At 49.2% G+C, this 25,465-nt stretch overlaps 1 protein-coding gene across 3 annotated transcripts in view; it reads right to left on the reverse strand.

Moving 5' to 3' along the window:
• P3H2 (prolyl 3-hydroxylase 2) overlaps positions 932-25,465 on the reverse strand; it is a 56,174-nt gene continuing 31,640 nt past the window's right edge. For 2 of the 3 annotated variants that reach the window (XM_021395746.1, XM_021395747.1), the window contains exons 2-15: positions 13,972-14,118; positions 12,960-13,149; positions 10,431-10,562; positions 9,439-9,581; positions 8,147-8,236; positions 7,884-7,924; positions 7,439-7,533; positions 5,166-5,293; positions 4,766-4,861; positions 4,539-4,689; positions 3,905-4,022; positions 3,343-3,418; positions 2,992-3,132; positions 932-2,227 (exon numbers count right to left, since the gene is read on the reverse strand). In XM_021395746.1, the coding sequence (XP_021251421.1) occupies positions 2,135-2,227; positions 2,992-3,132; positions 3,343-3,418; positions 3,905-4,022; positions 4,539-4,689; positions 4,766-4,861; positions 5,166-5,293; positions 7,439-7,533; positions 7,884-7,924; positions 8,147-8,236; positions 9,439-9,581; positions 10,431-10,562; positions 12,960-13,149; positions 13,972-14,118 (1,641 nt within the window). In that variant the 3' untranslated portion in view covers positions 932-2,134. Of the gene's footprint in view, positions 2,228-2,991; positions 3,133-3,342; positions 3,442-3,904; positions 4,023-4,538; positions 4,690-4,765; positions 4,862-5,165; positions 5,294-7,438; positions 7,534-7,883; positions 7,925-8,146; positions 8,237-9,438; positions 9,582-10,430; positions 10,563-12,959; positions 13,150-13,971; positions 14,119-25,465 lie in introns of those variants that run through there. The other variant, XR_002438289.1, reaches the window with a different exon arrangement.

The following is a 25,465-nucleotide window of genomic DNA, read 5'->3' on the forward strand; positions in this document are numbered from 1 at the left end:
GAGCCCATTTTCATCTCACTGCCAGCATTGCTGGAGCCAGCTGTTTTGTTTTGCTTTCTTTTCCCCCAGGTTAGGCAAGGGTGTGGGCAGGTGGCAACAGCCTTTTCTTTTTTTCTGTCAGTGATAATTTCTCAGGGGAAGAGGTTGGGCTGTGAGTGCTAGGGCTGGCTCTGCCCTGGTGTAAGCAGGAGGGATGGGCAGCACTCATTCCAGCTCCTATATATCTCCTGGCCAAGGCTTAGCCCTGGGTCTCCAGGGTGAAATTGTTGTCCTCCTCTGGCTCCGGGTAAATAAACGGACATGCAAAAAGTCGAACTGCACCATGGTTTATAATTTACCATGCCCCAGGTTGCCAGACAGCTCCCGGTCCAGCAGGGAATGAGCATTCCAAGGAGTAATAGATACACGTTCTGGGTTTTGCTGCTATCTTGCATTTCCAGGACGGTGGTTGCCTTAGGAGCAGACTGGCTGTGACCCTAGCAGCCTCCATCCAATGTGAGAGTTAAAATAGAAAAGAGACCCAAAAGCCTACATTGCATTTTGGTGCAGGGACCAGCCTTGCTCCTGCCTTGTGCTAACAAGCTGGGCACACACCTCTGCTGTTGCTGCAGAAGTAAAAATCTTCTGAGAGAGACTTTGCTGGAACAGAGCACTGGAAAAGCAGTGAGCAAGAGAAGTGCCTCTGATTTGCGGCTTTCCTGGAGCCTGGCAGGCAGCTCTGCCAGGCCAGAGCGTAGTGAGGGCACTTCCTCAGGATCCAGGGCTGAGGAATCCTGTGTTCACAGTCAACTCCTAAAAAGGTGCACTCTCAAACAGCAGGATGTGTGTAAAGGATGGGGAACCGCAAAAGGAGCAGCCTCAGTCAGAGGCACTGTTTGCATGCCCCAGTCTCCCCTTCTCGTACTTGAACAAAGAAAGACAGGCCCAAATCTGGTGTCTTATTTGTTTTTATTCCCTCTGCATTTTAGACACAGCTCTGGTTATCACCACAGCAGCAAACCAGCCCCTGGGAGCAGCACCCACTAGGGCTGAGGACATAGCGCAGGACTCAAGCCCCGGCTGCGATGGCATGGTGCATACAGGGGACAATAGACCCCGTGCTTCTGCTCTCCTGCTGCCATCCCCTTCTCCCCAGCTTCTCCTGGGGCTGTGTTAAACATACGGTGCATAAGCATTTACCAGGAGCAGTTTCTTGGCGCACCAGTCTGGTGCAGCTCTTGAGCAGCCTGTGGGGAAGGGAGCTGACCTCCAGGTACCAAGGTACAGCAGTGGCTGAGGAGCACTCACATCACTCTCCCCTGCACATGCAGCATCGAAGAGGTGCAGCAAATCACCTTTCCGTCATCGTGCACAGGGGCATAACCATGCCTCCTCCCCAGCCCAGGCAGCTGTTTTTCCAGATGTCAGAGCAGGAGAGTGGAGCTTGAGGATCTTTAGGGTCCCTTCCAACCTAAGCCACTGTATGATTCTATGCGCTTGGTTCTCTGTATCTTGTTTCTGTTGTCTCTCAAGAAGGAGACCAGCCTTGGCCCTTGCCTTTGTAGCCAGATAGAGAATGGGATGAGGCTGCAGCTGGGCCTGGAAGGTTGAGGTAGGCACAAGCTGCAAGTAGCAAGGGCCCGTTTTAAGCGCTGGAAATAGCTGAGCTGGCCCAGGGAAGCAGAAAGGCACTGAGACAAAGCAGCAGGGAGCAAACCAAAACTGCTCAGGGAGGTAAGCTCCAGCCAAGACCCTGGCTGTGCTTTCCAGGGTAGCACTGCTGGGTCTCCAGCCAGAGCTCAGCAGGGAGAGGGATCCATCAGCACACCTGAGACATTTCTCTAGCAGAGGCTAAAGAGAAGCAGCTACTTCTGGCTGAGGAAGATAAAAGGGGTCCTCCCAGGGGGTACAGCAGGCCTGAATGGGTCCTGAGCAGTGCTAGAGAAGGACAGCGAATGCCAGAAGGAGATGCTGGCACAGGGATGGGGGTGACTCCTCTGAGCTGTGCTAAATGCAGAAGAGGCACTCCTGAAAACTCCACTGTCATATTCACCTGTTAATTTATACAGCGTCTCTGTACAAAAATAGAAAGGTTCTAATAAGATTAACAATATTAAATAAATATTTAATAGAAAAAAAAAGTCTTTGGCCTAGTTCATAGCTCATCCTTTGGGTTGATGTTCATTTCACTGGGTCCGAGGTGCTGCTGGTCCAACATCGCGATCACTTCATCCGCCTGGATTCGCTCCTGCACCAGGGGAAAGGGAGAAACCACAGAGCAGAGCTTCAGTGCCGACCCTCAGCTCACACAGCATAGCTCAGCCCCTGGGCCACAGCTGCAGCACACAGCTCCTCTGAGGAGCAGGAGGGCAGCATGGACTTGTGCTGGGCAGAATGAATCCAGTCAGTGTTCACCTCAGTACCTCATTCCCTCCTCTCTCCAGGGACTGCAGTGGATGGGGCAGAGCTGACATACTGCAGATTCATTATCACCATCCAGTCTGGCCTTGAACATCCCCAGGGATGGGGCATCCACAACCTCTCCGGGCAGCCTGTGCCAGCACCTCACCACCCTCACGGTGAAACGTTTCCACCTGACATGTCATCTCGATCGCTCCTCTTTTAGTTTAAAGCCCTTCCCCCTCAATTGATCGCTATCTACACCTATAAAAAGTTGCCTTCCCTCCTGCATATAGGCTCCCGTTATCGGACACGCTGTTCCTGTTCGTCTGGTTATCGGCCACTAGGTGTCAGGAACGGACAGCCCCAGCCTTGCATACAGCCCTCCTGCACGCTGCTCAGCCAGCTACGCTCCTGGGCCCCCAGCAGAGAAAACTGCTCTAGGGTCTCCTAACAGCTCCTCCCTCCTCCTGTCCTCGGTGGGAACGCTGCTGTGGGGAGCTGGATGGAGTAGAAATAGACACAGTAGGACCGGAGGCTACGGATGCTCTGGCTCCCTTCAGCATGCTGGGTGCCTCCCATCTCCCCTCTCCCAGTGAGGGAGAGACTCACCAGCTCTCTGTAAAGTGGGTCCAAGGTGAACCAGAGAGCCACAGCGCAGCGCTGGCCTTTGGTAACCGCCTTCACCCCGTGCGGGTTCTCGCCCCCCGACGAGAAGCTGACCATGCGCCCACACTTGGGCTTGATGGATGCCTGCAGGAAAACAGACAGTGACAAGCTGGCAAGGGCAGCACAGCTGCACACACTGGCCCCATCTGGGTTCCCTGTGGCCCAGGGCCCTGCTGGGTGTCCGGCCCTAGGACCGTGCAGGGTTCCTGCATGGTGCAGTCTCTGGTCTGCCCAGGAACCGCCTCAGCAATTACAGCCCACGTTCTGCTCAGCCAGGAAAGGGCACTGACTCACCGTCACTGTTTTGGCGTCCATCTCCGTGAAGATGAATTCACCGCCTTCAAAATCTGCATTCATGTAGAGGAGGGCACTGGGGGAAGAAGCAGGAGAGCCCTGTGGAGATGACCACTCTGGGTCTATCATCCTGAGAGGGGGACAGCCCTCTCTACTTCCTCTCCCATCAGCCAGACTAATCTTGTCCAATCTGCTGATGGTTTGGAGCCACAGCTGAGAAGCAGCAGACTGCTCCTTAACCAGGGGAGGATTCTCAAAGTGTCCCCCCAAGTCACACCAGTTTCCACCCTCCCATTTTGTACCAAAGAAAGCCTCAGAGCCATACAGTCCTGTGGGCCACAGCTGGGACCTCCCCACCCTAAAATACTGCAGAGCCATTACATTACACATTACAGAGCCATACTCCAGCTTGCAGCTTAGCCCCAAGGCTGAGCGCCATCAGAAGTGACCTGTTGGATGTCACTTCTGCCATCGCTGGGATGCGCCAGCTTTAGGGCTTACAGACTTGCACCAGCACACCCAGATCTAAGGAGAGTACCAGGGGCAGCCCCATCCTTCCTACCTGTAGTCCCGAAAGGTGTAGGCAGGAGGTTCCTTCCAGCACTCGTTGGCCTCAGGGTCCAGCAGGCAGTTGTCAGCATGGATGGGGTGGCTTAGGTCGTTCCTCCTCTCCTGCTGGCCTAGGCAGGACCATGAGGAGGAAGGGGGAAGAAGGGGTGGATGAGGCAGCAGTGCCGGGGTCTGTCATGGGAGCAGCCTGCTCTGACCCCGCTCTAGGTGGTGTTGACAGGTGAGAGGAGGACAGGAAATGTTGGGGGAGAAAAGGCAAACCTGAGGAGTCAGATTTGCAAAGCTTTGCTTGTTTGTTATTGATGGGAAGAGAGATGGAGAGCTGGGGGATGGAAGAGAGAAGGGACAGTGAAATGGAGGAAAGAGAAGAGAGTAGAAAAGAGGAAGAGCTGGAGACACAGATAGCAAGAGACACCCCAAAAATGAGCTTCTTTAGGACGGCAGTGCCCACACTTTACAGATGAGGGAACAGTGACTTTGCCCAGCTCTTGGCCATCAGCTCAAGCACCGGACAGAAGAGACAGATTCCCAGACCCCTCTCCCCGCTTGCCACGCTGTCATCCCTCCATAGGGGGACTAAAACCTTCCTGTCCACCCCCCAGCCCAACGCCACCTCCAAGGCTCACCAGAGAGAGCGGTGCGGCACACCAGGTGTGTGTAGGAGAAGTAGAGCGTGGAGTTGAGCATGAAGTAGGACTCAACGATCCTGCGGGCCTTCTCGCTGATGTCGTAGAAGAGCCGGGCGCTCTTCAGGGGGACACGGCCCTCGTAGCCATACTGAGCAGGGACAAAGGGTGAGGACTTAGTCCCATGCCAGCTAGGGGGGAAAGGAGAGGAGAAGTGGGAACTCTACCTTGAGGGCTTTGAGGACAGTGGCTCCTTCAAATCTCTCGTTCGGGGTATGGGGAGAGGTTTTGCCCCGATAGCCATCTCCAGCCAACATGATGCCCTGCCAGGACAGACACAAACATGGGTGACGGTCAAGTGGTTCCTTAGGAGAGGGGGATTTGCAATGGAATCAACCACAACCCTCTTCCTTAATCCCCCAGGACCGGTCCAAGGAGGACCAGCAGCTCCTGTGCTGGAGCTATGGGCATGTTATTGGGATAAGCATCTGACTACTTTCCAAAGATCAAGCCTTGAACCTCCCCATGGACAGACAGAACTCAGCACTGTCCAGCTCAACATTTGGGAGAGCATCAAATACTGAACCCACAAGGCAGCCACATCCCCCAGGGACACAGCCCACTCACACTGGCCACTCTGTGAAGCTCCCGGCACTGCTCCTCCGAGATGACGTTGTCCAGTAGCACTCGTTGGGTGCCGTTCAGCTGCTGCGAGTTGTAGACAAACTTCACGTCACTGTAGAGAAGCGGACCCCCTGACGGAAAGAGAGACACAAAACAACCCTGCTGAGCATGACCTGGCCTTGCTGACATCTTGTACTGTGGCTGAGGGCCAGCTGAAGTCACCCGGGTGTGCTTCCAGGGAAACAGCTTTACAGCCGAGAGCAGAGCTTGGCCTCACATCAACAACAAAAGAAACAGAAGCAATGAAAACACCCAGAGGTGAAATCAATTTGCTGCAAGAGCATCAGCTCTTCCCATGTTCTCATTAGCTACACCTTGCAAATACATCCTGAAAATGCCAGAACCCGAATGGACACAATGACAGGCGCTGGCTAACCTAACTCCCCTGTGTAGGCTGAGCTTCCATTGCATTTCCTTTGTGCGACTCCTGCTGGCTTGGCATGCAAAGCCACTCTCTGCAGTTGTCCTCAGTGGGTATTTTTGCCTTTCACCCATGTAGAAAACCCAGTGCATGGGGGGGTTTGCAGCAAACATCGCTTGTGTTTGATCCCACTGGAGGATGCAATAGCCAGGGGACTCTGAGGACAATCTTTGTTCCCTGTAGTGGCTGAGGAGCTGCTGTGGTTGTCCCTTTGCTGCAATAATCCCTCACTCTTGGCTGGATCACAGAATCATTAAAGTCGGAAAAGATTGCTAAGATCATCTTGTCCAGGGTCTAGCATCATTCCTCTTCCTCCACTGCTCTCCAAATAAAGCCTTAAAAATGGGAACCAGGTGTCCTGGCTTTCATATTACGGTTTATTTAGTCTCTTCATTTTCCAATATTACAATGAGTTTGTCTTGGTCAATGTCATGTCACTCAACTCTGAGTTTTAAAAACAACATGATAATATTTCATGATAGTATTTCCTAACCCTGACTACCTCAAACCAAATGAGCCACAGGACCACCACCACCAGAGCTCCCTTACTCTCCCACAGTCACTTTCCATTCTGCTCTGTCCTGGCTCAGAGCACACAACACATTAGCCCATGGAACAGCCCTTGGCCACCATGTCCTCGCTGTCCATTTGACATAGGAGGGACGGACTGGGATTATTTAAAGCCAGCGCTATTTTTCCAAGAAGTCAGAGCACACTCCAGGATTTGTGGTTTATCATGACCGGGTGGGCTTTTACACTTCCTAAAGATAAAACTGCAATAAGGGAGAGTTTATTTGGGAAGAGAGCCACAGATCCAGGGCTGAGATCAAAAGATCCTCATGTGCGCTCTGTGAAAAACACCCCAAAGATACTGAGGAATTATTTGGGCTTTTGGGAGTGAAGGAACCGATGGAAAATGGGAAGGAGCAAAGAAGTTCAGTATAAAAGTGGAGCACAACATTAAAGTGCACCTTTCTTTTTCTCTTCTGACCTCTTCTCTTTCCAAGAGAAAAGAGAGGAAAACAGAAAGAAATAAAGCAGCAGGGTGGACAAAAAGGCTTTCTTTGTAAACTAAACCAGCAAGAATAAAAGCACAGCACAGAGAAAGACACACTGAAATTATATGGTTGCAAAGGCAAACAAACCAACAAATATAAACCAGCAAGCTCTTGGCTTAAGCAGCTCTTCAGTGTCCTCCTACTTCATGTGTGTGGCTAAAGAAGGGGTAGTGACTCCGAAGAAGACACCAAGCAGCATGAGACAACTTGGGCCACAGAAAGCTGTGAGATTCCCCCATCCACTGCATTACAGAGGTTGAATTGCCAGCTGCTCTGGAGCTGGCCCACAAAACATCTCCTGGTCTGAGATCCTGTTGTTTTGCAGTGAGGAACACACATTGGTATTTGGCCACAACCTGGTTTTTCTAAATTGTTACGAGGGAAACCTCATCTGTTAGTAGAAGATATTACGGTATTTTCTGTGGCTGGTGAGAATGTGCTGAAATCAGTTGAAATCCCTACCGATGGGCCTTAAAACTAAGTCATTTGGGGGAAGCCAAAGTATGATGTAACAAGCCAGCCTGCAAACAGAAATGGCTGTTAATACTCTGTGATCCAGCCCATTTAGCAAAGCCAGCGTTCCCCAAACCTAAGGCTTAAAGCATCCTCCTTCTATAGCCCAGACAATAGGGAACATCCTTTAAAAGCACCTGCAGGAAAGGTCACTGCTCAGCTGCCAGCCTGTAGCAATGGAAAAAAAACCCTGATTATACTGAAAACATCTTCATGGGACTTACCTTCCTTCAGCTCTCGATCTGGTTTTGGTGAGGGTTTCTTTGCTAGTGACAGCCGGGGCCCTTCCTCTGGCTCACTGCTAATACTTGAAGGGACACTGAGAAGCAAGAGGGAAGAGGAACATCGTGACTTTGGTCACAGGTCTCCAGGTCTGGGAGTTGTGTCACTTTGCATATATTGCAAGCCAATATGTGAAAAAAGTGAACAAGTTAATATTTTGTACAGATGTCGGAAGTAGAAACCCTATGGAAAACCAAAGGGTTTTTCCAGTAATGGGAGCAACGGTTTCCACCAACTTCCCTCTGCTCCACAGCTGGTTTTGAGGCACTCAGCTAAAGCAAGGTGCCTACGGGAATGCTTGCCATGGCCACAGCAGACCCCATGGGCAGCAGATGGGTATCCCCACCACAGCCATGTCACAGGGAGATGGATGAGGTGCTGGCTCACCTGTGCTCATCTTGGCGGGCGCCGTACCTCTTCCAGTAGTTCTGAGGGAAGAAAGAAGGTGTGATTTTAACTTGAGATCCACGCACAGCCTCCATCCCTGGCTGCCTCCCTTGCTAACGCCATTTTACTGTGAGGAACATGCCAGCCCAAGACTCATCTCCTGAGTCACCCACACAGGACTCACTTTAGAAGAGGGAGAGGGCAAGGTGGTCCTATAGCTGTGAACCCCTGAATACTCCCACAACAGCAGACCCAGGCCTTACCAGCTCCGTGTAGGTGAACCCCAGGCCAACGGCAGCCACCCGCAGGAGGTGGGACTCCAGCTTATACCGACGCAGCAATGCTTTTGCTTTCTGAAAGGAACAGAAGAGGGGATGTTGCACACGGAATCCCTTCCAACTTGGGATATTCTGTGATTCTAAACTGGGGGATGCTAAGGCCATGCCTCAGAGCAACCTCAGGAAGCCTGAAATCCCCAAATACACATGCATAGCAGCATGGAAAGCCTCTGAATAGCTGGGTAAGATGGTGACTGGGGGAACCCAGAGCAGGAGGTAGGCCCAGGCTGTTGGAGCAAAGGCCTTGGCTGGGCTGTGCCTCAGTTCCCCTCTCCTGTTCCATGGGAGCAGTGGGTGGGTGGCAACACTGCAGCCTGGGATACTGGATGGGCATCATAAAGGTGGAAATCATCCAAAGGGTTTCTTTTTTTAAATGAAAAATATATAAACACTGGGCTTCATCCTACTTTGCAAAGTAAAAAGCAATTATTTTTTCCACAGAAAACTTCAAACCAAAGGACAACATTGAAATGCTTTTCTCAACATCAGGTTTTTCCCCTGGATCTGCTTTCTCAGGAGATACAATGATTATTCTTGTTTTCTTCTTTACCCTTTCACTTTTCAAGCACTTCACCAAATTCCCTAAGGAACAGAACACCCAATTCCTGCCCACCTCTGCAAGGGGAACGAGCCTCAGCAGAGCTGTGATGGGATGGGAGGAACTGCTCTTCTGCACCGTGAGAACACCAGCCTTGAGCCTGTAGATAAAGATGCCCTGAAGCCTGTCCCTCCAGCTGACTGAATAAACACTGCCTTGTTGCCTGACCCCAACCTCACCCTGCTCCCCACAGGACAGGCTGAGCGCTCAACTCCAAGGCAGCGACATCAGCGTTAACGCTGACATCCTTGGGAAAATATTTCCCAGCCCTCTCTTAACAGAGGTTGCCCTCTGCTCAGTGCCTCGTTGCATTCCTCCTCCACATCTCCTCCAGAGCACAGAGGGAAGGGAGGGCTTCTGCTTGAGGCATGCGGACATTGCCCTCACCGCCCTTGCTTGGGCTTTGCAAAGCTGAAGGCTCCATTTACGGGAGATCTCCAGCTTCTCCCTCACACTCTGGACTTGCACCATTACAATCAGCATCCCCACATGGTCCAGCAGCTCCACATATGCTTTCAAAGCTATGCCAGTGTGGGAAAGCTGCCAAGCTGCTATAATTCCCAGCAGATGCTTTTGTTAAAACCTGCACCAAGGGCTTGTATGGGATGCTCACTCTCACCTTCCTGGGCTTGACAGTGGCTAGATCCAGGGCACCTTCCAAGAGGCCCTCATAATAAGCTGCGTTCTCCAAGACGTCTTCATCATCGGGGTGGAAGAGGAGGTAGGTCCTGGCACACTCCAGGGCTTTCACGTAGTCACCGACTGGGAGGCAACACAGCAGGTGTTAGGGGCACAGCCTCTCCCACGTGCAGTCGCTCTCAGGGCTCTGGGGGTTTTCACCAACACATTAAACCTCTCATTTGGGAGAATAAAGCTTTTTAGAAGGCCTGCACACTATGCATGAAACGCTGCTGACTCCTCCAGCTTTCTTCCCACTGCACTGATGAATGAAGAAGCATTTGATTTGAATAGAAATGTTGACCCTCACACATTCTGCCCTTTTCAGGAAAGCACCTACCACATGCCTGAGATAAGCAGAATTCTGCCTAGGCTTCCCTTTTTAGAAAGGAACATAACAAAATACCATACAGGACCACAAAACTGGTGAAAATGCATAGAATTTTCTCTATGAAATAGTGTTACTGTGCTCTTTGTTGTAGTTTCCCTGGAAATAAATAGGAGGCACTACTTTTGGAGCAACCTATGTATATCAACTTATAATTATTTAAAGGTTTCAGAAAACTATAAACTTATAAGCCCCCAAAAATTTTAATACCAAAAGCCAAATGAAAGGATCCCCCAAAAGCACAACCTCTTTGAAAAATAATCATGTTTAAGCTAAAGTTTGGGCTTTTAAAAGTTGGCTGGTGATATAGAATACTCTTAAAGAAATACATAACTGTGCATTTCAGCCAATCTGAAAGGAAAAGGACTTTTGAACAGAGAGTTCCCCATGTCCTTTGCTTCACAATGCTTTCATACCATGCCATTGCACTGTGGTAGCACAGACGTGATGGGGAAATGTCCTGATGTCCCATGAAACAATTCAAACCTGGACAAAGCCCAGCAACACTCAGCAAGAGCTGTAAGGAGCAGGAAGATGGGCCTTACCTCTGTAATAGGCAAACTGCAGGTAGTCGTAGTGGAGGGGAAGGAAATTTTCAATGGGTGAGATGCGGCCTGAGCGCGTGGCGAGCTCTCGGACACAGTCGTGTTTGCAGGCCAGGACTTGCATGTAGTGATCTGACGAGAGAAGAGGGAAATAACAGAGCTGACACCATGACAGAGAGCAATCATGCTTCCCCAACCGAGGGACATGCAGCTCTTGGCCCAGCAGTGACTGAGCACCTAGAGGAACAAGCTCAGCCTCCTTTCCAAAGCCAATGGAGAGCTGCAGTCGTATTTTGCCCGTTGCTGAGAAATGCTGTTCTTCTTCTGCTAACTGTAGAGGGAGCCTGAGCATCTCTTTTGTGCCCCAGGAGATGCCACCGCGGCTCAGGAAAGCACAGGGCTGGTGACAGGTAGGGGCTCAACCCCCAGGAAAGCAAGGGAGGTGTGAGGACAGTGCAGCCTCTTTCATAGCATGCCAATCAGCTCATGTTGGCAGCAAAATCCCTGCACTGGTTGCTCCTCAACGATGAGATATCTCTCCCAGGGTAATGAAAGCACACAGTAAACATCTGCCATCAGCACGTTTTCTGATCGGTGGGAGTACACAATTCAGGCGCTGTATCAGCTGGACGATGCCGAAGCCAAAGCTGACATCTGATTCCCGTTTGGAGCCTTTGCTGCAATGTACTTACAAATCTACTTTGATTGCTCTGTTTCTGTATGCCATTAAAAACTTTCAGAAACAAACACAGGCTTGAAAAAAAACATGTGCTCAGCTACCAAAGCACTTCTTGGAGCTGCCAAGAAAACAGCCGGAGGAATTTGTGCTGAAGTCAACTGGAAACTCCAAACAGCCCCCATTTTCTCTGAGCAGGTAGCCTGAGCAGCTGATTTACAATATACATCCAGGGTATTTTATTAAGGAAAGCAAGAAGAGAAAGGACATAAATAATTTTGTTGTCATTTAAGCCTCCTTAAGCATCCTAGACTTGGAAAAATCCATCACTGACAAGCACTGCTTTTACTCAGTACTGTCAGGGTGCCCAAGAAACAGGCTGTATATGCTGGCATCAGCACACTGAAATGCACCTGTCCCTGGGTGGGGAGGTGTGAGCGTTTCCATCCCTTGCAGGGGCACAGCAAACTAGCTTGAGACTGAAAAGAGAATGGGGTTACATAGAAATTTAAACACTCATCCTGTACCAGAACAATAATCCATAGGTTTAGGTTGGACTGGATGGTCCTCAAAAGGTCCCTTCCAACTAAACCCCTCTCCCACTACACCAGGCTGCCCAAAGCCCCATCCAGCCTGGCTTGAACACATGGAGGGTGCACACTTATATGTCGGTGGTTTCTCTTCTTGGTAGGTTCCACTCGTTGCTAGGCAAGCAGAACCATGCCAAACCAAAAACAAACTGCATCTGAGTGAAATATTTTCTATGAAAGAAGCAGAACTCCAATGTATGACACAACTCCAAGACCAAGAGCAGATAAATAAGATTTCTGTCAGCAAACAATTCTTAATTTACTGCTCTTCTAGCCCTTAGAACTAATTACATGTAATCTTATTCCCAGCGAGAATAAACAGTTTTAATCCCCTCTGGCTCACTCACATGCAAATCCAAAGATTGCATAGCCATGTTCAATTTTGTCCAGAGACTTCAGATATATCATACTTAGGTGGGCCTCCACTAATGACAAATCCATCCCTTCAGATGGGGAGGAAATCTATGTCCTGAGCCTTTTTGGCAACTTTCCTGGCCATCTGGAGCAGGGCCAAAAGAACTCAGCTGCTCTCTTCATACGCACTGAAAATCAGAGAAAACATAAACAGTAAGGTCTAGTTACTCATTCCAGTGAGACCGTACACACGGGGAAACCAAGGCAGTTCACATTAAAGCACCTTTACTTCAGCTCTAACTGAATGCTGCTGATGCCCCACACATCTGGAAGTGTAATTCTTTCGGTTCAGTTTCTTCTACTCAGGACCAGAATGAGATGTCCTGGTTCCCTGTCTGTATTTGGATTTTCTGGTCTGAATCCTGCAGCATTACTCACTAACAGCAGTGAGGAGAGAAATGACATTTCACCAAACTCAGCCAACAGCCTGTAACACTGGAATGCTAAAACATGGTGGAAAGTACAGCAACAATACTGGGGTGACAAAGTCCTAGGCTACAACAAATGAGGACAAGCCCAAATGCAGCAGCCATAGCCACAGAAGCAAAGGAAGAAAATTTGCTTACCTCTCAAAGGCCTCAGGCAGGCAGGGATCTCCAGCAAGATACCCACACTTCCACTGCCAACCCTTAAATAAGGTCTGGGAAGGGGTCGATCCTGGCTCCATCCCTTCCGGTCACTCAGGTGCATTGCTTTCACCTGAGCTCCCCTGGGTTGGCCCTGCCTTCCCACTAGGTGCTCAATCACTGGTTCAGTGACTCAGTATTTCTGCTGCACAGCCCAAACTCAACAATTAAAAATACTGACAGTCCACTGAGTGAGAACCGGTAAGATGCAAAAAGATCTCACCTGCAATAGCTTCGTAGAGGCCAGCCTTATATTCCAGGTATTCGTGTTCCTCAAACCTCTGTGGTCCCTCGCACATGATCTGGCAATCCTCATCCTCGGCATAGTACCCTTCCAGCGCACGCTCCAAGAAAGTGATGGCCAGTCCATACTCCTCCTTGTCGTAGTGCCTGACCCCAGCACTGTAATCCTCCTGAGAAGCCAGCAGGAGACAGAACAGTAAGTGGGTACAGGCCACACCTGCCCCTGAACCACAGGTGCTTCTTGGAAGAAGTATAAGCGGGCAAGGACAGAACAGTCTCCCTAGTTGTCTACCAGCACTGGCATGAAACCACGCTTAAGCCATCAGTGGACTTTTGGATCAGTTGTACGTTGTACATCTGCCTAACTGCTCTTCTGAACTCCTCTATGCTTAGAGCATCCTGAGAGCCACTGCTGGATTAGGTGCTCCTTTCTCTGTTTTAACCCTTTTATCCAACAGTGACAATGAATGCCAATGGAAAAGACTGCACTTGAGCTGGGCAGTCAAACTGCCACTCCAGCTTCCTAGTATCTTGTGAAATCAGACAGTGGGGCTGGCTCTGGTGTTCATGTTGGCCTCTCACCTTAGGGAAGTGTAAAAAGCTGTCCCTTGACTGTCACCATGCACTGCCACCAGCACAGCTGTGCCCTGCCCAAGCGGAAGAATCCAGATCACAGGAAACATATATGAGCCAGAATCTGCCCATCAGTGCAGGGCACCCATCAGAGATTCTGGTGCGTAATTGCCACAAATGACCCAGGAGCTCCCTGAAGGAAGGGTCCACAATGGGGACACAGCCATCACACAAACAGTAGGCAGTGCTGGGAAACGCAGGAGCCGACTTGGCTTAAAGGAGAGCTCTGAAAGGGAGAGTTTGTTTTGCTGTATTGTAACACGGACCTTGGCAGGAATCTCCCCATTCATTGATGATGCTCTCTTGGCCTCCCAAATCTCTCAACACTTAACCCAGGCACCTCTTCAGCTCAGACTCACCATGTGCGGCTTGGCCTCCCGGTCGATCAAGCTGACCTTCCCCGCCGTGGTTTTGTAGTTCTCAATGTCCTGCTGTATCTCCATGTGCTCAGGGTTTGCCATGAAGAAGGTGTGAGCTGCATTTGCTGCCTCCTCCAGCTTGTTCAGCTGTAATGAGGTAAGAAAGACCATCCAAGTTGGTGATGTAGGATGGTGAATACAGCAGTTTATGAGAGTTGGAAATAGATGACCTTTGAGGTCCCTTCCAACCCAAGCCATTCTTTGATTCTGTGATTTTATCTACTGGGAGATGTACCTGGACACCTTTTAGACACCACTGGGCTGGGCAGTGATGGGATAAGCAAGGTAAACCTGAATGCAGAGTCTACAGAAAATGGCTGGGGACTTGAGACCATTTATTTTACTCAATTGTGTACAGTTGCTAAAGACCGGACTCTGCTGATAGTGACAGAGAGGTAAGGAGGAGTTTACCTCGATGTATTGAGTTACTTTGGGTTTTACACTCATGAATGAGACCAGACATTAGTTTCATTCCAGAGAAAGCCTCCTAAACAAACACAGACACAGTGCTCCACACATCCACAGCTGCAGGAGTGCAGGGAGCAGGCCAGATGTTCAGGTGAACATCTGCACAACCCAGCAGGACAGACGCCACTTGCACAGCTGAGACACTTGCTCCTGAAGGAAAGCAGCGCTGCCTAACAGCAAGGTGCAGAGACAGAGGCAGGGAACATTTGCATGCTGAGCAGGCTCCCCCAAGCCCATCCTGCTTGAGAGGCATGCACATGTGCCCAATCAGCATCCAAAATGGCAAAGCCACGGCCTCGGTTCAGCTGGGCAGGGGAGGTCCCTCTGGAAGCAGCAAGTCCACACCAGAGCACTCAGCAAATCTAATACAGTCATAGAATCGTAGAATCATAGAATTGTTTGAGTTGGAAGGGACACTTAAAGGCCGTCTGGTCCAACTCCCTGCAGTGCACAGGGACACTACAGCTCCATCAGGTGCTCAGAGCCCTGTCCAGCCTGACCTTGGGTCTCTCCAGGGACGGGGCACCACTGCCTCTCTGGGCAACCTGTGCCAGTGCCTCACCACCTTCATTGTAGAAAGCTTCTTCCTTATATCCAATCTAAATCTCCCCTCTTTTAGTTTGAAATCATTTCCCCTCATCCTATCACAACAGACCCTGCTAAAGAGGCTGTCCCCCTCTTTCTTATAGCCCCCTTTAGGTACTGAAAGTCTGCTGTTCTGATATGGAAAGAGGGCTAACAAATACCCCGGTTAGCTGGCAGAATGATGCTTCATTTCCCACTGCATGCAAAGCTTTGCATGGCCTGGAAGATACAGCCTGAGGATGTGGGTTTCAGCTGCGAGGCAGTGCAAGGGGACGTGTTCTGGTTGCAAAGGGAGCAGCCAGAGCCATCTGAATCTCCGCTCCTAAACAACATTTCCAAGCAGCAAATATTTTTTAAAAATTACTGTAACAGGTTTCTTTTGGCTTTTGCTCAAAACAAGGTGGAATTAGAAAGTGAAGAAACAATTTTTGCATTAAAAAATCAAGTATGAAGGCTTGGGATCACCAAATCCACCAGGGGTTGTGAAATTAGCACTCTGATATCAAACAAGCAATCGCTGTCACATTCATCCTGGGGCATGGAGATGTTGGGACAAATATTAGCAGTAACATCTGCCCTGAAGAGCAGCTTGCGTCCCTTCGTTAGACCACACCTGTCACAGGGGATAGCCCAGGGACCCACAGACATATGAAGACCTACGGGAGGAACAGCCAGTCCGCTTGCTCAGCTGTTCTTCTGCTTGAGCACAGCCCAATTTCCCAGCAAGGCCAGGCCAGGGCTGGCTGAGGATGCACGCACGAATACCTCTGAAAAAGAGCAGAGAGCCTGACTCCCGCTCACCCCCAGAGCTGCCCTTTGAACACCAAAGCACCACTGTGCTGCACAGCCCATAGACATGCAGAAAATTTGCCTTGTGCAAACTTTAGAAGATTTCCAGGATTAGCTCTGTGCTGACAGTGGGCGCAGAGAAGCTTTTACTGCCAGGAGAGGATCTGTAACAGTTCGTCCCTTGGCATTTCCCACTGGCAATTCTGTTTCTTCTGTCTCACAGATACCTTAGGTGATTTCCCCGGTGTAGAAGCAGAAATTGGAGCAAAGCTGAGAACCAAATTCACAGACTCAGCTCCAGATTTTTTTCAAGCTCTTGATTCTCTGACTTCCCAATGCTGAGAAACTCCTTTTAATGCAGATGTTTAGGTCCAGATTCTGACTTTGGGGTTCCTTTCAATTGCAGACTGGAAAACACCTGCATTTATCTCCAGAATTGACTCTGCCTCGGAGAGTTTCCCCTGGATACCCTCTGCAGAATAAGCCCTTGGCTTCCCTGCAGGAGAGCAAAATCATTGCAAGAATGTCTGAGCAGAGACAAAAAAAAAAAAAAAAAATGACCCAAGTCTTTCCATGTAGAAATAATAATAAAAAAAAATTTAAAAAGAAAGAGAGAAACTCTTATTCAGAAATGTATACCACATCCTCTGAAAACTCATTTCAACGTAATCCCATCCTGGAAAAGCTCATCTCAGCTGGACAGTGTCTGGTGCATACAAAGCACTGATCAGAGCATCTTCCAGAGGGAATTTTCAGGTCACACAGTGCACGCAGGAGCACCACTGCAGCCTGCAGTCAGAGAGGCTGTAACGGGGCAAGAGGTTTGCTGGACAGATGGGAGCTGCTGACCTGATCCAGAGGTTGCTATTATTTCAGCCACTATTTGAGCTGCTCAGAGAAATTACATCCTTCCACACCGCAGATGTCTCTTCTGTTCTGGCAGCATCCTGCACACACAGACTTAAAAGAGAGCAGACATATCTCAGCAAGGGGAGGGCTCCCATGAGAGGCAAGCCGTGACAGCCAGTCATGGGATATAGCATCCCTTCCAGAAAGCTGCTGAAAATTGTCACAGATCCTAGGACGGGCTTAGCTTTTCCTGGATAAGACCCATCCCCATGAGATAGGCAAAGCCTGATTTCTAGACACAACAGAAATCCCCTTCTCTCAGAACAAGGCTCACCCCGTGCCTCATCCCGCTGACTCCTCACCGCAGAGATGACCTTTTGATTTTGCTAAGTGGACTCAAAGCAGAGCATTTCAACTCAACACTTCTCAATTTATCATGTCCCACACTTGCTTTAGAAAGACTCGAGCAACGCGAAGAAGCCAACAGCTGCTAAGTTTGGGGGAGTTTTTAAGTGGATATCTGTATATAAAAGCAAATTCCTAACTAGTAAGTAAAAAACGTTCAGAGAGCTGCACTGACATTAATTATGAAACACTTCAGGGGAAGTTTTGCCAAATTCACTAGGCACAGAAGGATATTTTGGTGTTTAAAGGCCTGGGCTGGGACTCAGGGCACCTGGACTCAGTTCCTGGCCCTGTCGCAATCTCATTGTGCAGTCACTGGAAAAATCACTTTGTTTTCCTTGCGCCTGATTTTCCATTGTTTTAAATGAGTAACAATAAAAAAGTAGTACTTATCCTACAGGGGAATCATATTGTTTATTTAGATGCCAAGTAACTCAGGGACTGTAAGAAAAGCACGTTACACAAGTGGATTTTGATCTTTGTAGGGCTCTCAGGACACAATGTAAACGTAAAACATAGCATAACAACCAACACTGAAGGAAAATAAGCAAGGAAAAAATGACAACTGTGGAAGCACGACCTTGGTACGTGCTCTACGGTCTCCTTGTTCACATTATTGGGATGAGATCTCTGGAATGCTGCTGCAGCTTCGCACCAAGCCCTGAGCAGACACACCAGGTCGGAACATCAGCAACGAGGCAGACCCTGGAGCACCCTGTCCGTGTTGACTTTGCCATGACAACAGCCAGAGCCAAGAAGGGGAAAACATAATTTTTAAGTGTTTCTGGGTTTTGATACTGAAATATTTTTTTCCAGATTCAAATGGAAAATGATTTTAAGAAACAAAAGATCAAAGAAACTGAGCAAACTGCAGACGCTTGTTCCAGCCCCATCAGGGACAGCACTGGCCTGGATGCATCAGGCAGCACAGCCTGTGTCTCAGGTGCACCTCAATGCCACTGCACTATTGATTCTGCCCACATGAGAGAAGGGTGGTGGTACATGATACAACCAAGACCTCAAACAACTTTTGACAATTTGTTACATTCCACCGAATGTATTAGCAGACAATCGCAATTAGAATCATAGAATTGCTTGAGTTGGAAGGGACCGTTAAACATCAACTGGTCCAACCCTCCTGCAATGAACAAGGACATCTACAGCTAGAATTAGAATCAGAGAATCACAGAATTGCTCAAGTTGGAAAAGACCTTCAAGATCATCAAGACCAACCTCAACCTAGCCATACTACTCTAACAACCTACCGCTAAATCACGTCCCTGAGCACCACATCCAGACAGTTTTTAATAGACTATAGTCATAACTCAACCCGTTCCAACATTAAGGTATCTTCAGCACGTAAGACATTTGGAATTTAAGCTTCCTTATTGGAGGTGAAGAAGCTTTACACACTGGAAACTGTGGCAGATCCCTCAAAACCCTGCAGTTCTGTGCACACACCTGTATAACACCTCAGGGAACTGCTGCGTACATGAGTTCGGTAAGGAACTGCTGAGAACAAATTTCAAACCAATCACCTGACCCAGAAACCAAGGTCTCAAACCTTCCAACCAGCCCCCGGTTTGCTGAACAGATTATGTTTTTTTAAAAGTTTTCCATAGTTCCACTGCTGCTGTGTTTTATCAAAGGCTTAGCACACAGGGCTCTGCTTTCAGGAGCGGGTAAGCACAGATAACAAGGGGAATAAAGGGTTTGGTGTCGTGAAGGATTAATCTTGCTGTGTCTGTGCAAAGATTACTGCCTGGGCGAGTAGAAGCAAGTAGCATGAGATGGCTATAAATAGCGTGTGACCTCGTCTCAACTGTTTTATTATTGCAAATGGAGAAGGAGGAGTTGATCAGGAAATTTTCCGTCTGCTGATGGACTTGCATGCTGGCAGAAAAGTGCCTGAGCTGCCCGCAGCCCCAGTCTGGAGAACTGGCACAGGGAGAGCTTCTCATGAGAAAGGAAACCTAGGAAGTGTTTGGGTTTCTTTGTTATTCCAACAGACAATTCTTCAGCACACAAACATGTGGATTGGTAGCACATGGTCAAAAGAGCTGACCAGACGCTGAATTAGTCTAAAGAAAGTGGCAGATGCTTGGAAACTTAAAACTGAACTGAGCAAACCACTTCATCATGCTTCATGGAACCATTTTTCTTTCAATTAACCAAGAAAGAAAGCAGACATCCTAACAGATCTCCTCCTTGGGCCACATTGGTGCTGTTTTACATAAGCCCTCAAGTGGATGTGCAGAGCAGGCAAACCGCATCCCCCAGGTCCTGGGAGTGCACCACGCAACACAAGTACACTTCTCTGTCAGAGATTCTGGTTAAGATCAGCACGAGGGTGCTCTGAAGGTGTAGTGAGACAAACTCATTTTGAAGCTCAGAGCTAGAGAGCTCCTTGGTCACTTCTTTCCAAAGCACTGTAGAATCATAGAACCAATAAGGTTATAAAAGACCACAAAGATCACCCAGTCCAACCACCAACCCATCACACCATGCCCACTGACAACGTCCTTCAGTGCCACATCTCCACGGTTCCTGAACACCTCCAGAGATGGTGACTCCACCACGTTCCTGGGCAGCCTATGCCAGTGCCCACCACTCTTCGGGACCGTGGCCATCCCTCCCTCCCTCTCCAGCACACTTTGTAAACTCTTCCCAGACACTAAGAGCAAAGATTTCCACATGTTCATGCCGCTGCATTATATGCTTAAATGCACCCGTGGTGCAACCAACACCTCACATGGAGCAGGTCATTACTCAAGGCAAGTGATTTCTTGCTAAGCCATTTCCCAGCAGGAAAGCCCCTTCCCACATAAATCCCAAACGCACTGACGCATTGCAGGACTCATCCATGGAGCAAGCAGTGGGAAATGTGTTTGTGTTTACTGAACTTCAGCCTGACCCACGTTGAAAAACACTCCCAGGCAAATTCTGTCCTACATAAACACTCGGCTGCATTTAACTTACTCTGATGATGGCTATGCTGTGTGTGAAATAGCATTTTTAATGAGGAAAAATTCCTACAATACACAGTGTGGGCTCTCCTGGCAAAAAAAAGAAAGCAAAAGTCAAAATCCTTGCAAGAGGGTTTTAAAGTTTGGGCACAAAACCCCTTGTTTCCTTTCCAGCCCCATGTCAAGCATCTGAGCTGCAAACAACCGACCTCACCGCCAACAGCCGGCAGGCACAGGGCCACGGGAGGGCTCTGAGCAGCTCCTCCAGCAGCTGCACCTGCATGGAAATGGGCTCCTCCTCAATTTCTAAGGGCTTCCCTTGTCACTTTCATTGGAGCAGGTGAGATGCATTCAGCTCTCAGGAATCTGTGCAGGTGGTTACCCATGAGATCACCATACTCTTGATTACTCAGTCAAGTAACCGGAGATGTCCCGTGGAGATTAGCAGCACACAAGAAGCAATACACTCAGAGAGTAATGGCAACAAGATACTAGAAGGGAGCCATAAAACCAGCCAGGCTTTCCAGAGCAGAGCATTTCCCATGCACAGCCTTCCTCCAAGTGTTGAGGTGGGCAACTGAAAGGCTGGGGGACATCGTGGGAGCAAGAGGCAGATGGGGAGGCAGACAGGGCACTCACCCTGGCAACATCACGTTCTGCCTTTCCACGCAGCCTTCCAGACTTAGCAACCTGAAGGCATTTGATGTGGACCAGAAACAAAGCCAGCTCATCTGTGATGAGCGAAGTGAAGAGATGCGATGACACAGGGATGGAGCAGGAGGCACCTGGAAGAGGATCAGGATGGTGCTTTTGCAGGCAGCCTCACAGCGCCTGAGATCGAACACGAGTGTCATCCACAACACATGGATTCACATCTGCATGGAAACAAACCTGCAGTGTTTATTCCAGTGAAGGCAAAGGCCAGAACACACTGCAGCATACCCCATCAGGAAAGGATCTCATTACAACACCAGCAGCATGCAGCCTCCTCCCAACAAGAGGATGGGGGTTACGCTCCTGGGGCTGAAGTGATGAATAAATAATGCATAAGTGATGGCAAATCACTGGGGCTGTGCCTGACAGGCTGATGCCATCCGCGTGCCAAGAAGAAAGCACAACAGCTTATTCGGACACACTTCTGCATGTCAATACTTCCACCCGCATAGCACGAACAGCACTTCCCTGCTATGTTTGCAAGCATGCAGTGATGCAACTCAGAGATCAGATCCAAAATGAGCAGAATGCCCAGGGGCTCTCTGCTTCCAGATTCTGTGTTTTTCCTGCTTTTCTCTGTTTTCCTTCTTTGAGGCCCACAGAGCAAGCAGCCTCCCAGTTCAGATGTGGATTTCCTCTAGCGTCACGCTGCCCTGACAGCACCCTGGGTGCAACTGGTGGATAACATCAAGCACTGCAGCAGTCTCCTGACAAAGCTGTTTCCCCACCAACATCTCTATAGAAATAAAAACTAAAACACTTCAGAAGAACACAATAGGAAAATCTGAGACTAAGAGAAGGATTCTTAAAGCAGATTCTTCCTCCCTTTCCAGGCTTTAGCAATGGCTCAGCACCTTCTAAAAGCCTTGGACATGATGAGCTGTTGAATGTCCATCAGGGGCCAAAGCTTCCTGTGAAAATGCATCTGCTTGTCTGCTGTTACTCGAGATCCTCCAAACAGTTCTACGTGCCCCTAGAAAATGGCTCTGCGTGAGCATGCAAAGATTACTCATGACCGTCCCAGAGCCAGAAAGCCAGGCCTATATGGTGGATAAAACAATGCCCGTTCTTGCAGCCCAGGAGTTCTGTCAAACCGCTTACTGAAACCCCGTGCTGAGCCTGAAGTCTGCCTCTCCCCGCGTCTCCCTTTTGCAAGAGAAAGGCTGTTTCCTACAGAAGGCACCAACCACTCCCAACAGTGACTGAGGTCAGATTATTCCATTGAATAAACAAGTGCCACAGTATTTGTTTAAAAAGCAGGATGTGTAACCCTGGGGGTGGGCTGCAAACAGCACTGGGCTATCTGAGAAAGAGCTTCTTATCTCCCTCTGCCCCAAGCAACGTGAGATAGCACAGGAAGAAGGAAACAAGCTAAATCCCGAAGAGAAAAGAGACTCGTAGCATATATACACATCTCCACCACATCCCAAAGCCTTGTAAGTCTTTAAGGAAATGTTTTCAGTGACCATCTTTTCGCCTGACACGTTTCTGGAATACCTTTTCCAGGATTGGATTATAAACCAATGCATTATGAATCCCAACTGCTGAATGCTTGGAAACCATCATGATGGTGCTGGACTATATAGCATTGCAGACCTGATGAAACAAAACACCACGTCAACACTCCAATGAAACGAACATTTTTTGAAGACTTTAAAAAAAATGTCATTTTTGCAAAGAAACTTCTATGCTGATCTGATAGACTCAACAGTTACTGGGCCAGCACCCCACTGCATTTAGCAGGAAGCAAAGCTCGTTGAGAAAGGGAAAAGGTACAAGGAGGGAAATGAAAATGCATCCACAGTTCTGCAGTATAACCTCGGTTGTTTTGGAAAACACAGGAAAGGTCTTGAAAAGTGCACTGCCTGTATGGGCTGCCAGGATGAATCAGTCTAAAAGCTTCCAGCACCCAGCAGTGCCCAGAGCACCAGGACAGGGCAAGTACACAGGGACCTTCACACAGAGCATCATCACTGCAAGCAGCAGCTCACAGGTTTCCTGAATTGGAAGATGCGTCTGCACCACTGCACTTAAAGCCACCCTCAGACCTATCCTCCACCGAGCTGTGTAATCCTTTCTGGAAGACATTTATATAAGCTGCAATAAAGAAGGGATTTGGGAGATTTTAAGACATCAGTGTATTATTTCCAGCAGAGCAGATGTATGGCTGAGCAAGACCTGCCGCTAGGCTACACTGAGTTTTCAGAAGATGTGGGGATGTTGCAGCTGAGGTTTACTTCTGAAAAAAAACATACTGATAAAGCTATATTTGTGCTTTTACCATCGACTTACCCAACACTACTGAAGAAACAGCTATTTCACTTGGAGATGACCTAATCCCCTTCTTCCTAACGTCACTCTTACCCTATTCCAGCTCCACAAGCTCTGATGAGCACTGATACTCATTTGAGAGAGAAATTCCTGGCTTTGAGAAGAACAATATCGGCCTCCAGAATGATATCCCCATCCTCACCCAGGAGCACAGACAGCTCAGCCTCGTGGTGCAACCCTGCTGTCATCTCTCGTGGAGCTGCTCCAGGGTAAATTCGGCTCGTGCTGCAGCCAGCAAGGCCACATACCACTTGGACAATTGCCTCCATACATGACACACACCACAAGTCTCAGCTGGATTTGCTGTTTCTGAAATGAAAACACTTTGCTCGCTTTCCCCAGCCGTAGCTCGGTAATCATTGCTAAACACTTATCAACTAGACGGCCTTCATTTCCTGAGAGCCTGGACCTAATTAGTCCAGGAAACGCTCAGGTTTTTGTTCAGACACTGAGAAACGGTGCTTTCTGAGCCCTCCTCTACAAAGTCAAACTTTGCTCTGATTAGCAGAGGGTAGAGTAGGGAAAAAATGCAGCCAAGTCCATAGGCAAACCAGGGTGATCATTCACAGAAATGCCCTGGCTTTGCTCTACATCATTAATAATAAAAACAAAATGTCACAGCTATTTCATTTCCCTCCCTCCCTTATTAATCCTGGCTGAGGCTGGAGGGCCCCTGGAAGAGCTATCACTTTCCCCAGCTTGTAGGTAAGGAGTCCAATGCCTCCCTCAAATCACAACCAGATCACAAGGTCGCCGGCTCTGATCTCCATTCCTGGAAGGAATGAAACCAGCCCTCTCGGCTCCATCTCTCCATCATGACATTTAATCCAAGAGGGGGAAGAGAGAGCCTTTGCCAAGTGACCTGCACACAGAGCAGCACTTTCATGCCTCTCGTTGTGCCACAGGGCCGGGATGTTGAGTTACAATTGCCTGTTTGTAATGGAGCGCAATGGATCGCCTTCAAATCAAACTGCTGGTTAATTAGTGTACAAAAAGCCCTACAATTGCACAGTAATGGAGTTATAAGATCTGCTGCTGCACAGGTTTCACTGTGTGAGCGGCAGCCTGCCCTGCTAGGAGCAGCCCACAGCCAATCTGCCCAGGGAACCAGAGCTGTGGCCCTCCCAAGTGCCCCTACTTGAGCTCAGTTTTTCAGGCAAATCTGTAGTCCAGCAGCAGGAAAGCTCCTCCTGAAGCTGCATAGAGAGCAGGGCATACCCCTGGCATCACCCATGGCCCCTGCAGTGCCATGCAGCATGGGCCTGCTCACCTCAGCCCACCAGACAGCATCCGCAGCCCTTTGTGGCGAGCTTGGAGCTCACGGAGGCTGCTGTGGCCCATCAAAGCCCACACTGCACTGCTGGTACCAACACAGAGAGAATGCCCTGAGATCTGCTGCTGAGGAGATAAACGCTTTGTCTGCACTGATTCCTTCACTGGGGGCAGATACGGATGGAGCCAGGCTGGATACCAGCCACAACCCAGACAACCATGGCATCACCAAGCCATGGTTTCATCAAGGAAAAGTCCTGCCTGACCAACTCAGTGGACTTCAATTCTACAATGGTGCATCTGCATCAGTGGACAAGGGAAGAGCCACCGATGTCATCTGCATGGACGTCATTAAGACCTTTGACACGGGCGATCCACACCAGCTCCCCATCCAGTGCTGGCTTCTTCATTTCCCAGCTCTCATTGCCACAGCATCCGGAAGGACGTGTGTATGCCCTGCAGGAATGAAGCAGGTGTTTATTCCATCACCGCTTGCTCCATTCTGCCTGCCCCACGCAGGAGATGTCAGCCGTGGGACAGCTCTCTGAGGGGCCCTGCTGAGGACATGGTTGCATTCAGGCTCCTGCAAGAAGTCAGTGTTTGAGCACAGCACTGGGGCCGGGCAGTCTGGGTTTCTGCTTTTAATTCCTGGCTCTGTTTCTGACTTGCTGGGAATCCTTCAAGAAGTCTCTAAGCATCTCTATGGCTCAGTTTCGCCATCCAGCAGCAGCGCAAACCTCCTGATCCCGGTAGCCAAGAGGCTGAATGACAGCATTTAAATACCTCGGATGACATTTCAGGGCTTAAGACATTGCAAGATTTTTCTGTTGATCTTAAAATTACACACTGGTCTCCTGTAAGAGCTCCCTCAATCCTTATAAGTGGCTCTTTGTCACTGTTCCCATCCCCACCCAGGTTCCTCTAAAGACAAATACCATAAAAGGCTGTTCATAGAGACAGAGATCTATACAGAAGTCAAACAGGGTCAGGCTCACTACGGCTCTGCTGCCCAGAGCTGTGGCCAGGAAGGGGTGGCTGCCTGCTCCCCCTCAGTC

Source organism: Numida meleagris, chromosome 4, assembly GCF_002078875.1.
Source record: "Numida meleagris isolate 19003 breed g44 Domestic line chromosome 4, NumMel1.0, whole genome shotgun sequence".
Taxonomy (NCBI): domain Eukaryota; kingdom Metazoa; phylum Chordata; class Aves; order Galliformes; family Numididae; genus Numida; species Numida meleagris.